Raw genomic sequence first — 17,083 nt, 5'->3', positions numbered from 1 at the left:
CTGGCTGTGGGTGCTGAGCTGGAGGAGAGACCGCATCTGCTGAGCAAAGCCCTCAGCGTTGTGTGAGTGGGAACAGGTATTCCAACGGGGTCTGGTTGTGAGAAATTCCAGTGGAAAGCCCACCTCGGCTGGCTTGGCTCACCGTTAGCCAGTGCTGGACCCGAATCTTGCCGGTTGCTCCCTGCCAAGTTTCTCCCCGGACAGGTGGCTCACCCAGCCCATGTCCTAAGCCTGCTCCCAGTGCCTCTCCGGGAACACCCCTCCGAGAGTGACATTCCCTGGCGCTGCATTCCCTGCAGCATCCCACCGGGCAGCGACATTCCCTCCTCCCGAGCCAGCGGCCTCCCAGCGCTGCTCCCGCACTTCGCTCCGACGTTCGCAGCTCGACGGCCGGCAGCGCCTGCGGGGCCGGGACGGGGACAACCCCCGCGGCAGGACCGGGCGGCGCGGGGCTGTGCCGTGTGGTGTCCCTGTGCTGTGCAGGGTGGGGCTGTGCTGTGCGGTCTGGGCGGGGCGGGGCTGTGCGGAGTTGTGCGGGGTCCCCGTGCCGTGCGGAGTCCCCGTGCCGTGCGGGGTCCCCCGTGCCGTGCGGGGTCCCCCGTGCCGTGCGGGGTCCCCGTGCCGTGCGGGGTCCTCGTGCCGTGCGGGGTCCTCGTGCCGTGCGGTCTGTGCGGGCTCTGTGCGGGACCAGGCCCTGTCCACATCCGGGCCCCGCGCGGACGTGGAGCGCGGGGGCGGCGGCGCGGCCAATGAGCGGCGCCGCCGGCGGCGCAAACAGGAGCACAATGGAGCGGGCGGCGGGCGCGCTGCAGACAAGCTTGGCGCGAGCGCCGCGCGCCTGACGGGCCGGCCCGCCAATGGGCGGTGGCGCGCGGCCCCGGGCAGCCAATGGGCTCGGCACGGGGGCGGGCCCGGGCGAGGTTAGGGTGTCCTTGCAGGGTGCTGGGCTAAACTTCACCAAATAAAAGCTGTTTGTGTTGGGGCGGCCGCGGAGCCATTTTGGGTAAGTTCTGCTCCCAACTTTGGGTTCCCCCGCCCGGCGGGGCCGGGCCCGGGGCGGCGGGGCCGGGGTGGCGGCGGGGCCTCGCCGGGGCGGCGCTATGAATGAACTCGGCGGCGGCGGCGCGGGCCGCGGGGCGGGCGGGGGCCGGGGCGGCCGCCGGCCCTGTCATGGCTCCGGCCGCGGGGAGGGGCGGCGGCGCCCCCGGGCCCTCCGCGCCGCCCTCCCCCGCCCCCCCGGGCCGCGGCGCCGCGGGGGGGCCGCGGCCGTCCCGCCGGCCCTGCGGGGCGCGGGCACCGCCGCCTCCGGGCCGGCAGCGGCGGCGCTCCCGGGGCGTGCGGGGCCGGGGGCGGGGCGGGCTCCCCGCGGCGCTGCGCGGAGGCTCCTCCCGGCCCGAAGGAGGGAGCGAGACCCCGGCGCGGGGTGCGGGTGCCGGCGCCCCCCCGCGGGGCGCAGCTCCCCGCCGGCATCCCGGCCGCGGAGCTCCAGAGAATCCATAACTGCGGCTTTAAACTTGGCGGGCGGGGGCAGCGGGGCCCTGTGCGGGCTGGAGGCGCGGAGGCGGCGCGGGGGGTTGCGGGGGAGGGGCCGCTCCCCCCGCAGATAACGCGGGCCGGTCCCGCTGCGCGGAGCAGCCGCGGGCTGTGGTGGCACCGCAGCCATGTCACGGCACACATCGCAGCCGCGTCTCGCCGCAGTCATCGCGCCCGCTACGTGTCGGTGCCCGCGCCGGGGGGTTCCCCTGTGCCCGCCGGTGGCGTTCGCTGGTGATGGAGGTGGATTTTAGCCTTGATCGTTGAGGTCTGTAGGGTGAACGCTGTGAAAGACACGCACACAAACAATACGGGAAGAGGAAGCGAAATCCTCAGCTTGGTTGCTGCTGCGGGGGTGCAATACCCGCCTGGGAGCAGCGGCCCCTCTGTTTATCGATTCGCCTCCTGCCAACTACACCGAACTCGCGTTGGATTCGGGGACCGCGGGGGCCAGGCCGGTGGCCCCGCAACACACAAAGCTGGTGCTGTCTGCTCTGGTGCTGGCCTTGGATGTGGTAGTTCTTCCGCAGTTTTGCTATGAAAGGTGCTTGGTTTGTTTCTTCAGTGAGTTGGGATGCTTTTAGCCAAAAGCTCAGGCTTTTTTGTTGTTTACCTCCTGCTCGAGAAATGCAGCAAATGCTGTTGGGGTTGGAGAATGAGAGGGATGGAGATGGTTTGCTGTGGTTGTGCAGTGTCCTGTGGGTCTGGGCAGAAGCCTCCAGCACCCGTCAGGCAGCCCCAGCCTCCGTGGCAGAGGGCTCCCAGGGGGCAGACGGATGCGTTGCAGTCGTTAGATGTTTGTCCCTTCGGTTGCAGGGGATCCCTTTAACTGATTTGGAGTCAGTTGGATATGGATGTTGCCGCAGGAGAGGAAACACTGAGCTCTGAGTATTTTCCTCACTGTGAAGTGTTGCTGTTGCTTTTGGGCCCCATTCAGATGATAGCACAGGAATAGGTGCTGTCTTACCTTCACTTGCCCTTTGTTTACCTTGTTCACGTAGTAGCTTTGCTGTGCTGCTTTGCAGAGAAATTGTTGTTTTGGTCCAGCTGTTGAGGTATGAAGCAATAACAGCATATTTTGCTCTGAGAGTAAATTCTTCCTGGAGTAAATAGATTGTTTCTCTCAAGGTTTTTGGCCTCCAGCTGGGTTGGTTTTGGTTTAGGGCTGTCCCTGGGTTCCTTTCCCGAAAATTGATTCATCTTCCACTACAAAGCGTAATGTTGCTGTCTGTTTGCCTTTGGGAACACTAATTCAGCCCATGTTTCCAAATTGGTACAGCTCTTCGGGAGCACTGAGCACACTGCTGCGTTGGCTTTGCTGCAGAGATGGGCAGCATGGCAGCAGTGGGGTGAAGCTGACTGAATGTTGCCCCTCAAGTGCTTCAAGCTGTAAAGCATGATAACTAGGAGAGCTGGACCCTATCAAAGTGTCCGCGTGTGCCTCGTGCACAGAACTGAAAATATGTGTTGTTATTCTTCAAACAAAAAGCAAAGTCAAGGAGAGGACTTGGAGAAAAGCTGATGTTGGTCCGTTTACACTTCCATGAAGTTTGAAGCCCATCCTGTAGCCATGGGTGTTTATTCCTGCCTGTTGTGCCATTCCTCCCAGCAGAAACGTCAGCTGCCCTGTCTCTGAGGAGGCAGTTGCAGCCCCTTGCTGCAGGCTGGTGTGGGTACCCTGTTTGAACCTGTGAGACTAAGGCAGCTTTGTACTGTTTCTCATGCTCGCAGCTGTGAATAATGGGCATCTCTTGCACAAGATGCTATCACAGGGACCCTCATTACCTTGTTCTGAGCGCTGCTGTCTGGTTTGGTAGTGTACATTTGTTTAAAGGCTTCAGTTTACCTCTCCCTCCATTGCCCTGCGTGGTGGCCTTGGGGGACAGTGGCTCTGTCTACGCTGCTAGTGTTTAAGCAGCTGGCCCTAGGTGTACTAGTGCTAGACACAGTGTTCAGTGCTGTGGGTGTTTTTGGGGTCTGTTGATTTCTAGTGGCTTGGTGGAGAAGGCTCTCAGAGGAATATCTCGTTTTCCTGACTGCTTTTTACTGTATTTCTTCAACAGGAAGCAAATCTCTGCCCCCCGCCAAATGTAATCTTAATAATTTTTAAGATTTAGTTTTCTTGAGCGATCTGTAATATTTTCTCACCAGTTTCTCCAAAGACAAACTTTTACAGGTGGCTAATATGAAAGTCACTGTAATGGATTGTGTTATTTCAAGAGGGCTTTGCACAAGCATGTGAACTTGTTTTTGTGAGATGACTCGGCTGCCAGAGCAGGTCTTTGTGTTTTGCTGTGGTGTCCTGGCCTGTCTGGGCTTTGCAGAGATAAGAGCTGGTGTGGTGGTGCTCGTCAGCGTGCAGGAGAAGCTTGCCCTCGCAAAGAGCAGAGAGCTGATCAGCCTTGTGCTGAGAGCGAGCCCTTGGTGCAGGAACGTGGACTCCTGTGTTGTTGGGTCTGGAGAGCAGGCATGTGTGGGGAGGCTGCTCTGAGATTGTCTTAAAGAGACATTGGCAACCTCAGTGGTTGGATGTCTCAGTGGGTAAGACTTTGGGGGAGCCAAGAGGGCTTCTTTCATTGCTCCTACAAGCAGCAGTGAGTGCATTTCTCCTCTTTCACCCCCAATTTCCTTCTTGGGACAGTGGAATCAACCTCTGGTGTTGGTGATTCCAGCCAGGCAGAGGCAGAGTGGTTGTTGGGGGCCAACAAGTGCTGTCAAAGGTTGAGAAGATAATCAGGGTGAGTGGTCTATATGCAGTCAAGCAGCAGTGTTTGCTGTGGGCACGGTGTTGGTGCCAGTGCGAGCAGGGTTTGTGCAGTGGGTTCTCAGCACCCTAAAGCCCTGTGAAAGCAGAGTTGCCCTTCACCACGGGATTGGTGTCAGTCTCAGTGCCTGCATTGCCAAGCGTGGTGGTGGTGGGACCAAAATCCTGTAGGGAAGTGCAGGGCCCTGCAGAGCAGTGAGCTGTGAGTGCTGTTCTGGGCAGCACCTGTCCCAGCCAGCCTCCAGCCATCATCAGGCACAGCCTGCTGGAATAACAGCGCTGGGAAAGCTGACCAAACCGGCAGCAAATGGGGAAAACTGTGGTGCTGTGGGTGTCAGCTTGTGACATGAGGAAACTCTGATTTTGCTTTCTAATATCTCAGGCTGGTGCAATATGTTTTCCGTGTGATAGGACAATGCCTTCAACTTTCCCTTATATGGGAAAATCTGGGATGCAGCCTAGCAATCCGCCAATATGTGGCTAATAATTTTTAGCATTGTTGTGTCGGATGTGTCAAGTCATCCTAAGAATTAGGGTATACCTGGGACACTGTGGCTGGTCTTTAATGTTTGAGGCAGATCCCTGGCAGATACCCGGGGAAAGGTTATGGCTGTGCCCTAGGGAATGCCCGAGCACACTCGACTCTTCGGGAAGTCAGCTAAAAGCTGGGAGAGTTTGTGCCTGGACATAGGGCTCCTGCCCTGCGCTGCACTGGGGCCCAGTGCTCAGAGAGGTGCTGGGGGCCTGCGTTCTGTTGGCATGGGGGTGAGTCAGGACAGCTCTTCACCCATCCTTTGTATGGGAACCTCCTCCCTGCAGAGGAAACACTGCCTTGAGGTTAAGGGGTGCACGCTGCTTCTGTGCTGCAGCCTGTTGTCTCCAAGGCATTCCCAGCCTGTAGAGACTATAAATCCTGCTCTAACAGGAGCAAAACACTCCTTTCAGCTCAGAAAAGGAGAAGCGTGGGAACTGAGTCCCAGTCCCTCTTTGTTTTTCATGTGGGTGCTGGAAATGTGCTTGCAGAGGTGCACTGGGTATTGTTCAAGGAGTGTGGGTGTTTCTGTGATGGTGAGATTTTGGCTTGGTTATGGGGTGCCCATCACATTTTCCATCTCTGGTTTCCCTACGAGGGCTGCTGTTCTGTGATATTATGAATGTCTGTCCTCAGAGGTATATCGTGCCTTCTGCAGGCCTGCCTTTTCCCTCACTATGCAGCCCTTCTGTTGCACTAGGATAGGTACTGTTATCTGGTTGGTTGGTTTGGGATGGTTGGTTTTACTGGGCTGTTTTGGAGTTCTTCTGTTTTGTGTTTTTCCTGATGAGATCAAGTTTAGATCTCTTCTGGTGAAGCTTTCTGATGCTTATCTGGCTCTTTCTGCCATTTGGCTCAGTTGTTACGAGAAGTCTGGGTTGAAATGCAGGTAACTCATTGCTTCCTTTTGGGGTGACTGTGCCGAAAGCAGGGAAAAGTTATGATAATCAATTTGCAGAGTATTTGTTTTCTAAGTGTTTCCATGAAAGCATGGGATCTGTGGAACTCTGCTTTGCAGTAGAGTAGAAAGAGGCAGTATGTGGGGTCAGGCTGGTGTTGCCCCAGCCCCGTGAACTGGCTGCATGTCCCTGCTAACATGCCCATTATTGCAAGGGAGGGACGGGTAGGCAAGGTTGTCTCATTCACTACCTGATGCGGTCCTAAAGCATGTGTTTGAATTACATCGTGGTAGCTCTGGCACAGGAACACAGGTGGAAGGGCATGTGTGTGTGTGTGGGACCCCAGGCCAGAAGCCTGTGGGAAGGCCTTGTGGGGGAAGAGCAGCCTCTGGCTGGCAGAATGCTTTGGGAAAGAAAGCACTTACTGCCCGTTGTGCTAAAGCCCCCTGGGAGGGGCCCCCAGCCTGGGAGGTATCTCATTTGCACTGCCTTGAAGGCAGAAGCAGGACTTCAGCCAATTGAGGGACTTCAGCTACCAGACCCTCCCTGTTAGCAGCCACTGCTAAGAGTTGTGCTCCCTCTGTATTGCAGTGGAAATAGGTATTTGTTTTATGGAATTTGTTTTATGGACATAGTTTCATTTTACACTTCAGCTTTATACTCTATGGCTGCCTTGGAAGGTGAATTCCAGCGTTAGCAATTAGCTACATGCAGGAACGAAGGTGCTGCAAAGTTGTGGGGGACTTCCACTTCTTTGACATAGAGGTAGGTGAAGTATTGGTTCTTTAAGGAACATTAATGTCTTGTTATATATGTGCATCGAGGCAGAATTAAAGTTAGTCCTAGATACAAGAATAAACATTACTGCTTTGCTATATATGTGCTGTGAAAGCTGCTATTTTTGTGTGAGCTACTGCCTTGAGTCTCTAGGTCTTGTGCATGGAGCACTTTTAACCCTCTTTCTTTCATCTGCTTTGGCTGAACTTAAAATATACTTTAGGTAAAATGAAGTTTAAGTGTTTGATGTCTTTTAATTGAGGATCAGAGAAGAGCCATTCTCTCTTGAGGACTCCCCTAAGTGCCTGGTGTATCCTTGCTGTACCCTGTGCTTGCTTAGCCTGAGAAGGAGCGTGGTGGGGTGTGGGAATGCACAGCCCATTGCTCTTATTTGTATGCTTCTCTGCTTGTTGCTTTAGGGAAAGCAAAGCCCTGTTTCTCAGTGATCTTTCTCAGTCCCCGTAGGGTGCCCCTCACCAGAGTATCTGAGCCTTTCCCAGCATGCACTTTGGTGCATACATAAAAGCAGGTTTCTCTTCTCCACTGCTGACAAGAGACTGTGCTCGATTTGTTTGCATGGTGATGTTGTGGGGAGGCTGGCTGAAGCAAGGCTTGTGCTTACTGTGAAGGTGCTGAGGTTTGTGGTTACCCTGATTTCTTCAGAGAGGTGGTTGCAGATTTGTGGGCCAGTCACAGTGGCTGCTCCACCTCCTTGTTCTGGAGGGTGAGAGTTTTTGTCTGAGAATAATATCACTGGTTTGGAGTTGAGCCAGTCCCACACTGTGCTTTGAGTGTGAGGACCAGGGTCCTGAATCCAGAAGGCAAAGGAAGGAGTTGGGTCATTGTGGGCACAGGCTCTTTGAAGCTTTAGTAGTTGTAATTTCAAGGAGAGTGCCCTCTCCAGGGGCCTTGTAGTGAGGTATGACTTTGCAGCTTGCAGGTCCTGTGTGTTTGAATAGGTACAGCTGTGCCTGCATCTGACAGGGCACAGTGTTGTTGGGTGTGGAGATATGATTATCTGCAGATGCTGCTCTCTGGTTTCTAGACAGGCTCTCCACTGGCTGCTGTACTGAGTGGAACATGGCACTAGGGCTGAGGACAGTGCTCTTAAACCCTTTCCTGGATCCAACTCTATCTCCTGCTCTTTCTGTCACTCTGAGCTGGAAGAGGGAGATGTCTGACAGAGAAGTGGATTTCCAGACCTTGTTGCATGATTGTTGCTCCAGAGATGCCTGCTGAAGGAAGAGTTCAGAAAATGAGTGGCTTATCCGGGTACAGAGGGAGAGGAGATGCGGAAGCTGTGTTGGCATGGACTTCCAACAGATATGTGCAGCGAGATGGGCTAGGACATTGGTCTGTGGGAACTGTGCTTTCCTGCTGTGTCCAGGGTTTGCTCACCTGGCCTCCACATTCCTACATGTCAAAGGAGACTGATGTTTATAGACCTGCCAGGCAAGCAGGGACAAGAGTCTCTTAGTGGCTTGGCTCAGCTGGTGCTGTGTGCTTGCCTGCTGGCTGGGTGACCCCATGGCGATGGTGTTGGTTGGCCAGGAGTGTCCTGGACATCATCGGTCTGTGTCCTGAAGGAATGCAGCTTGAGTCCAGGAGAGACCCACAGCAGCTCTGCCTGTGTGCTGTTGGAAGAGGCTTGGTGTGCTCTGGGGTTCCAGCTCTGTTTGGAAAAAGGGACTCTGCAATGCTGGGGCTCTGCAGCCTGTGTTAGTGATGGTGGCTTGGTGCGCTCTGGCATGAGGGGTGTGCTCTCTGCCCCTGCAGCTGTGGCTCTCCAGTCTGGCAAGGCTGATGCTCTCTCCACTGCCCCCTGAGCTAACTCTGACCACAGGATCACGAGCTGGGGCAAGAAGGGGCTACCTCTCCATATGTGCTTTCAGTAGCATTTTACTTGCAGCATGTCCAAGGCAGGGCCTTGGGTGCTTGCTGTTTAAAAAGGCTACCCAAGTGTATGAAAGCATTGCCCATAGCTGAGGAGCTGGCATCATTGAACCCCAAGCATTTGTGTATGAGGAATTGAGGAATTTCTCTTTGGCACTGCTCTCTGCCTCCCATACTTTAGTCGTTCTTGGGACTGTGTAAAAGATACAAATGTAAGGAAGCATTGAGATGATTGAGAGGAAGGTCTTGTTACATCTCAACTCTGGAGACTGTTCTCCAAAGTAACTTCAGCTGAGATTGTGTAGAACTTGTATCTCAGAAGGTTAAATTCAAAGCAATCTGCAAGCCCTTGGAGGTGAATGTCAGGGATTTATAGTCCTTGCTGGGCAATGGAAGTGAAGGCGTATGTAAGGATGTGAACCTGGGGACTGGGGGTTAGTGATGCTGCTTGTGAGGAGTGCTCCTGCTCTGTGCTGCATCAGGAAAGTTCACTAAAATTTGCTTTCTCTCTCTGTTTTTTAGATGCTTGGGAAACAGGTCTGATGCTTCAGTTTGCAGCAGACTTTGTTGCTATTTTGGAGCAAGGTTTGCTAGATTCTGTACAGGCAGAACAGATGCCATGAGCTGTGGGACCTCCCCATAGCATACAGTATACTCTCAGATTGTGGTTATCTGGGATGCTGTCTTCCTGGGTGATGAGGAGCAACTTGGCTCCCCTAGTACCTGGCCCTGCTGCAGGCAGGGGTCTTGCCAGCCAACCTTTCTGCCCTGTCCTAGAGAGGGTGACCCGAGTTTGCAGCACTGGCAGGACAGGTGCAGCCTGTGCATGTGCAGGAGCTCCTCTCCAGCAGGGCAGCATCCATCAGGTGGCCTCTGTAAGCTGCTATTGAAGCTGTCCTGTGCTTAGAGAGTGAGCGGTGTAGCAAAGTGTCCTTTTGCTCCTGGAGGTCCCTTCTATGCCCGCTCCAGCCTGCACTGTGTGTGAGAGCACAGACCAAGCTGAGCTTCCTTTATCACCTGGTTTCTGAGACCCGTAGGACCAGGATGCAGGGCTGCCTGGCCCAAAGAAGAGCTGCTCACTCATCACAAGCTGAGACTACCTTGGGATCAGCCTTCAGTGCCCATGCTTACAAGCTGTGATGTGAGGTGTGGCCATGGTGGGCAAAGCACCAGCAAGGCTGGCCCTGAGCTCACTTCATGCACCAACACCCCTCCCCTCTTTGCTGCCTCCTTTGCAGGAGGTTGGCAGGAGGACACCAACTTTTTCTTTCACCCTTTTCCTTTACTGTAGTTTTAGTAGGAGGACAATGGAGAATAACTTACAGTCAGCAGGTAACAGGAGCAATTGGGGGACATCAGGTGGATGACTGACAGGGATAAGAGTGATCTACCATGAAGGTCTGTCAGGAGGCAGGGAGTTTCAACTGGAGAAGACTGACAAAAATGCCTGAAGGAATGATTTTTCAGGACTGGACTCTGCAGTGGGGTGTCCATTACCATATGGAGCTGTGGCCAGAATTGCTGTGCCTTCTCAGCAGGAAATCTGCTCTTCATGTGTGTCTACAGCCAAGCCTTGAGGTGCGCTGCAAGCATTTGTTCACTCTCTCAGTAGCCCTGCTGTGAAATTTTTTTTTAAATTTATTTATTTTTATTTTTTTTTGGTCCCTATTCCACCATTGGAAAGTAGAGGCACAAAGGGCTTGATTGCCTTTGAGGAGCTGTTTGCAGTGTGGCAAAGCTGTTTTCTGACAGCTTGAGTTTGCTGTCCAGGACATTAACAACAGTAAGAGGGGAAGATCTGTGCTTTCAGGAATGCCGTCTCATTTTTTGGCCATCTGCCTTGGGATAGCTTGAGTTTGGTGTCATTCGGTGTATAGCTGTCAAGCAGTAACCTTATAAAAGGGTCTTTGAGTTGGCCAGCTGTCAAGGTCTGCTGGTTGAGCTGGCTTTTGTACACCTTTCTTGCTAATAAAGGTGCCGTGGGCTAAATTACGTGCCTGGTGGCATCTTTACAGGGACAGTGACCTTGAGGATGGACTTGGACAGCTAAGTGAAGCTCTGAGTGCTTGTGCTCGAGGAATAAAAGGCAGCAGGAAAATGTGCAGAGTGCGCAGGGTGCTGGTTTCTGCTGAAACCTCTATATCCCTCCTGGTAGCTGGAGAGCAGCTGGATGGTTTGCTCTGATGCAAGAAGCCTCTGAAGCAGCTGATAATAACCCCTGCGATCCTGTGAGCTCAGTAATTCATCAGAGACTTTTCTTACACTGCTGGGAAGTCTGGTTCCTCACTGGTCCGGGAAGCCAGCAGGAGCTGAGCCCGTGATCCTCTCATTGCCCAGGCGTAACAGGCAGGCACTTCAGGGAAGAAAGCCTGCTTCCAGCACCAAGAGTGTGTCCTCAGAGCTTCTTCGCCCATTTCCATCTAAAATCTAGCTGGGGTTGTGTTGTCACTCTGACCTGAGGCTTTCCACAGCCTCCTTGGCAGCCCAGGTGCATCTGCCTTGGCACTTGAGGCTCCCTGCCTTGTGGAGGAGCAGACTGCGTGTACTGTCCCAGGCTGGGGAATGGGAGTTGCCCACCAGGCATCTTTTTGGTTGCCAGCAAGCTGGTCCTGCTGCTGTGTTGAGCTGCCATTAGCAGTGTGCTCCTGGCTCCCTCATACAAGGAGAGAGGCTGTGAGCTGGCTGCCTCTGGCTGCAGGAGGATACCAGAGGTGCTGGAGAGCTGTGCAGGACACTGCCGAGGTGGCAGTTGGCTGTAGGCTTTACTGGCTTGCACAGCTTGGGACTCTGCTGTAGCATGTGGATACAGATACTGTGTTTTCCCTTATTTTAAAGTAGGAAATGAAGTGCTGGGAGTGTGATGGGAGAAGTGAGAAGGCTTTATGGCCACTGGCACAGTCTGTTCCCTGGACACTCCATTCATGTCCTTCTTGTTGGCTTGCTGACCAACATGCTGGGGCTAGTGAATAAATGGAAGGAAGATTTGGCACTGGTAATGGAGAAATGGCTTTTTAAGATTTGGCAGATGGGGCAGTTAATTTGGCCTGTGTGGTGGCCTGGGTTGAATGCCACACCAGAGGGGGTTTGTGTTTAATGGGGAGCAGAGGTCTGGAAGTGCCACATCAGTGATGTGCGACGGGCTTTACTGATGTGGCAGGAGCTGGGTTGCTCTTGACAGAGCATGCAAATTGTGCTGGTGGGATGCTACCCTGCAGGGAGCTGCTGCAGACCCCCTGCATGTACAGGAGTGCTGTAGCTGTTTGTGCACACCAATGCACCCATGAAATCGTGGCGCTCAGCACTGCTGCAGGTGGTCATGTGCCTGCCCCTGTGGGAGCCAACCTGCTAGGTGTCAGCTATGAGCCTTGGCAGGCTTGGCCTGCCTCCGTTCTTTCTTCCTTGGCTGCATAGGTACTGAATTGTAGAGGTTTGGTTTGTCTTTCCTCTGTTTTTTGCCTTGCTGATGTTGAGGATTAAAATCCACTGCTTGGGGCTTATGAGCAACTGTTTGGAGTGAGACTCTTGGCCTGCAAATGAAAAGGCAACAGACATACTAGGCTTGAGAAACCTCTTGCTCCTGGCAGCTCCTGCACACCAGGGTAGCAGGGGGATGATGTGGGAAAGAGCATACAGCTGATGCTGGGTGCATCCCCCTGGCAGGGAAGGGGCTGCATTGATGCTGGGTGCATCCCCACTCTGCAGATGGCCACTTCTCAATTCCCAGTGCCACTTGGGAGTGGTGTGTCCCCTTGTTTTAGGCTGTCCATGAAGGTGATGAGGAAAATACATTTTAGGGTGAGCTCAGACCTGGTTTCCCTCTCTTTAGCAGCAAGCTGGAGTGCATTTCTTTGTGCATGCTGACTGGCCAGGCATGGCTTTGCATTCGTGACGTGCCTTTGTTGAACAAAACTAAAGGGGTTTCAGCCATTCTTGCTGCTTTCTCTTCCCTTGTGCTGTTGGTCCTTGCTTGTTGCTGTGCTTGCTGGAGTCTGAGCAGGCCCTTGGTTCTCAGCCCTCTGGCACTGTGCAGCTTTGAAATAGCTGCTGAAGGTCATTGTGGTTATGGTCTTGGGTTAGGAGCTGCATTTGAAAATCCTTCAGAAAGGAGCTATTGCTGGTTTTGCCACGTGAGCTTGTCATGAGAGTCATGAAGTGCAGCTGACTGAAGCTGCATTACCGGGGGCTGTATCCAGCCTGCGTGTGCTCTCTTGCTTGTTGGGTGCCAACAGAGCATCCTCTGTGCACAGGCAGTGGCACAGGCCCAAGTGTCTCCCCAGGGTCTCTGACGTGGCTGTCGCTGTAGAGCTGAGAGCTTGGGAGCAGAGTGTTGGTGCTGAGCAGGCTTTTTGGAGGGGAACGCTGTGCAGCATCACTGTATTCCTAATCCCAGGAAGCAAGCAGCGAGGAGGTTGTGGTGAATTATTGCCTGCCCGCCAAAGTCTTGTTGCCTGTTCTCCTGTGGAGAGGGGTGGTGGAGTTTGGTGTCCTGGGAAGGTGCTGCAGGATTGCTGTGTGCATTGGGTGGCCTTATTAGTAGATCTCTTGGCTTCCCTGGCCCCAAAGAGAACACAGTTCTTTCTCCCCCTCCTTCTTTTTTTTAAAGATTAAAATATTTTAAGAACAGAAAATTGCTTGGAGCATAGCTGTGGCTTCCTTGGGAGTGGCTATTGGTGTCATGCTCTGCCTGTCCTGGACACGTGCACCCGCCCGAGGCATGTTTGCTCCTTTACTTTGGGATATTTGGACCTCTGTGGACCTCTCCTTGCTTCCCTTCTGCTGCCGTGTGTCCTGCTGAGGGCTGTGGGCCCTGTGCCCCCTTCCCATCGGCACCAGGGAGCAGTGAGGGAGTGTTAGGGCAGCTCTGAATAAAGACCACTTGGCTGCTGAGCAAAGCCTCTGCTGATGGGATGCTGAGGGAATCTCACTTTCCGTAGCTGTATGAGCAGAGCTGGGAAGCTACTTCTCCATAGCCTCGGCTTGGGAAGGAAAATGTACACAGTGCTGCCTTGCAGCGAGCTCGCAGGCTCCCCAGCCCCCCGCGTCGCTGCTGCTGCTGCTTCTCTTGCTAAACTACCGGGTTATTTTTAACTTGGAAAAATTACAACCCGAGATTGGCATTCTCTACCCCCAGCGGAGGGCTGGAGGCAGGATGTGGGGGAGGCACTGCGGAGGGCTGGGAATGCGGCTGGCCGCTCGGCCGGCCCGGCTCCAGGCCGTGCCCCGGCCCCGCCGTGCAGCCGGGCGGGGAGGCCGCTCCTCCTCGGCGCGGCTGCAGTTGCAGCTTGGATTCCCATGGCGAAGGCACGGAGCAGCTGCAGACACATAAACAAATCCTGCTGCAGCAGGCTGTGGGGAGAGAGCCGGGCTCTGCCTGCCAGGCTCGCTTGCGTGACAGCCTGCAGACGGGTAGCTGCTGACGGGGGCTGGGTACCTCCTTCAAAGAGTATCCCGCAGAGATGCTCCCGGGTGATGGAGTGTGCTGTGGAGGAGCAGCCAGCCAGGTTGCTGTTTTGCCCAACAGAGGAGGCTTTGCTGGACCACGCAGCCCTAATTCAGCTTGCAGAGAGCTGGTGGGGAGGAGCCAGGGAGAGAAGTGTCACTCTCGTGCCGTGTTTTTTCTTTCCCCCGCCCCTAGCTCTGCCTCTACGGTGTTTTGCAGGCAGTTGTGTCGCCAGCGCTTGTCTCCCCTGTCTGGATCTCCCCGAGTGAGCAGGAGCACCTTTGTAAATCCAGTGGCAGGGAGATGTTTCTGCAGAGTCCCTTCTCCATGCAGCCCACAGGAGTGTAGTTCCCTCAGTCCCTCTGGATTGCACCAGACACTCAAGCTTCAAGCTCTGGCAGCTCTGCTGCTGAGACGTGTCTGTGCAGCCCTGGCTGGGAACAGGGATTGATAAGGTAGCAAGACTTAAACAGCACCAGAGGACTGCAGATACGTCTCTCTCTGCTGTTTCTCTCAGAGAAACCGTGTAGGTTGAGCCAAGCAGATAAAGAAGAACGCAGGCTCCAAGTTCTCGTCTTGGTCTGTCCCAGCCAGACCCGTGGGTCCTTGACTGCTGCTCACCTGCAGTGCATCAGGTAGGGAGGGTGGCTGATGCCTGGGCCATGCTTGTTTGTCCTCGGGTTTGCCGTCTTCCTTGCCAGCAGCAAAGCTGTTGAGGGTGGAGAGAGTTCTGGAGGCTCCTCTAATGGGCAGGTGCTGCCAGGGCCTGGGGCCCTCTGCTCCAGCTTGTCTGGGAAAGCCTGCCAGAGCCTATCAGTCCTGACCTGTCATCTGCTACTCAGTAGCTCTCCTAGTGACTGGGGCAGGAGTAGCAGTGTAAGGCAGCAAACCTCTTGACAAGCAATGGCCAATACTTATTTCTCTTAGCTCTCTTCAGGCAGATGCAGGCACCCTTGCTGCTTTGGGAATAATTTGTTTGCTTGTCGAGGCTGGTCCCTTACTCCCATCGCACTGATCCCATTTGGCCTCGCTTTGGACAGTGAGCTGGTGTGAGGCTTCCCAGGCTGTGGGATGGGGCACAGCATGAGATACTGATGCTGTTCCTGTGCGTCTGACCTCAAGCCAGGACTCCATGAGTTCCTGCTGGAGCAGTAGTACTGATGCCTCAGCCGTGCAAAGGCCTGACGTGATGCCTGACCCTGTTACAGAAATTACATGTTTTGGTGTTATCTCTGTGTGATAGGGAATGGCTTCTGGCTTCTCTCCTCAAGACTTGTAAGGTCTGTTAGGCATGAGACACTGTTCTGTGGTTGAGCCAAGGGCTGCTGCCATGATGATGGCAGGTAGTGGAGGGCAGAGCAGCTCTTGGACAGCCAGGGCTGGACCAGCACCTCTTCCCCTCGGTGAGCTACTCTGCAGCTTATGTGAGGCAGTGGGGTGTCCCCACCACCCCAGAGTGGTGTGTACACACAAGGACAGCTGCTGACACTGGCATTGGGGTTGGTGTGTGGGGTGAAAGACCAGGACCCTTTGCTTGTGAGACAGGCTTCTGAAAGCTCTCAAGTTGCCCCATTAGCTGGTGCCCTTTGTTGCTGCCTTGTGTGTGGCAGGGCTGAGCAGGGCCCTTGTGCTGTGGCTGTGGGAGCTGCCTGCAGTTATTTCTGAGACTGCTCATCAGTCTGTACTGTGACCTCTGCCAGTGTTTCTCAGGGCAGCTTGTCACATCCTCAGATACCAGAGCAGCAAGGCTGTGCTGAGCCACCCAACTCCACCTGGGCTAGCTGCTGTCCGTGAGCCTGGCTTGCTGCTGGCCTGCAGGCCTGAGCAGTGCCTTTGGACCTGGCACTCCTGACTGATCTCTTTTCCTTCAAGCTGTGCCCGAGCACTGGGGAGATGGAGCACTTCCTGAGGTGCTTCAGCAGAGCAGACCTGCTTGTCTGAAAATCAGTGATTTCATGGCATGGCTGTGCAATTCTTGTCTCTTCTTTATCTCCCTGCCTTCCTGCTTGGCCTTTGGGGCTGCATGCGAAGTGCTGTGCCTGTTTGGGATCTGTATTTTCAAAGAATCCTTCTTGTAATCAAAACCATGGCGAGGGAGGACAGAAGGGCCACATGATGTTGAGGAGGTGAACAAGGAAGGAAGCGTCACCAGAAGTCTGCTGACATATGAAGGTTGGACACTTCTTGCTGCTTGCTGTGAGACCTTGTCCTTGGCACCTCCCCGGACCCTGAGCCTGCTGTGCTGTGCCAGGTGCTGCTCCTGTGTCTGGGAAGGGGACCCTCAGGCTGCAGGGAGCTGGAAGATGAGTCAGCCAGGTATATTGTACTAGAGCACTTCTCTGGTTTGTAATAAGCAGAGGGGCCCCCAGCCTGAAGTATGGGGCTCCTGTTCCCCTTGAATGTCTTTGATGAACCACCAGAGGAGTTCATCTTTCCAGTCTGCCTGGTAGGAAAAGCAGCTGATCACTAAATCCAAGAATCGTAGAATGGAATGGGTTGGAAGGGACCAACAGTTGCTGTGCTTCAGCAAGTCAGGGGCTCTCACTTCTGGCCTGGGACTTGAGTATCCAAGAGACCTGCTGAGAAGCAAATATGTTCCCTTTGCTGGATTTTTATGCCTTCACTGAGATGTGGCATGTATGTGCAGGGTGCCGAGTGGCTTGGCTGTGTAAGTGAATGTTTGCCATGCATGTGGGCTGAAAATCAGAATTGAAATGTATCGTGTGCAATCTCCTCTGGAGATATTCAAAACCTGCCTGGACACGATCCTGTACAACCTGCTTGAGGTAAACCTGCCTAGCAGAGGGCTTGGGTGAGATGATCTCAAGAGGTCGCTTTGAATTCCAGCAATTCTGGGACTGTGTGGTGGCACACATCAACTTACAAGTTTACAATGCCCAAGGCTGCTTCAAGCTTCTGCTCTTTGCTGCAGCAGCTTTGGAGGGACTTTGGTGCAGAATTCCTATTTAGAAAGGGAAAAGAAAGAGTGCGGGTTTTCCAAATGAGTTATCACCAGTGTTTCTGACACATAAGTGGACATGCCCACAAGGACCTATGGGTGCCTCTTTCCTTCGTGAGGTGGTTTGTGAGCATTGCTTGTTCCTTGAATCCCATCTCCTTTTGCACTTGGAGAAAGCCACATGCCCCTTTTGTTTATCCTTCTGAATAGCATCATTAAGGACCTGGTGGTGGGGTGTTGATTTTTGTTTTAACTGCAGTCATTGTTTCCTGGCTGCAGTTTATTT

General features: G+C 54.2%; 1 protein-coding gene across 17 annotated transcripts in view; it reads left to right on the top strand.

Moving 5' to 3' along the window:
• Nucleotides 1-894: 894 nt before the first annotated feature.
• Nucleotides 895-17,083, top strand: part of CHD6 (chromodomain helicase DNA binding protein 6) — an 88,667-nt gene continuing 72,478 nt past the window's right edge. For 9 of the 17 annotated variants that reach the window (XM_032704640.1, XM_032704639.1, XM_032704642.1 and 6 more), the window contains exon 1: nucleotides 7,510-7,777. In XM_032704640.1, the coding sequence (XP_032560531.1) occupies nucleotides 7,716-7,777 (62 nt within the window). In that variant the 5' untranslated portion in view covers nucleotides 7,510-7,715. Of the gene's footprint in view, nucleotides 1,004-5,251; nucleotides 5,719-6,381; nucleotides 6,494-7,507; nucleotides 7,778-15,975; nucleotides 16,155-17,083 lie in introns of those variants that run through there. The other 8 variants (XM_032704646.1, XM_032704647.1, XM_032704649.1 and 5 more) reach the window with 8 other exon arrangements.

Source organism: Chiroxiphia lanceolata, chromosome 17 (genome assembly GCF_009829145.1).
Source record: "Chiroxiphia lanceolata isolate bChiLan1 chromosome 17, bChiLan1.pri, whole genome shotgun sequence".
NCBI lineage: Eukaryota > Metazoa > Chordata > Aves > Passeriformes > Pipridae > Chiroxiphia > Chiroxiphia lanceolata.
Note: the sequence above shows the minus strand (reverse complement) of the source record. Positions and strands in the feature narration are given on the sequence as shown.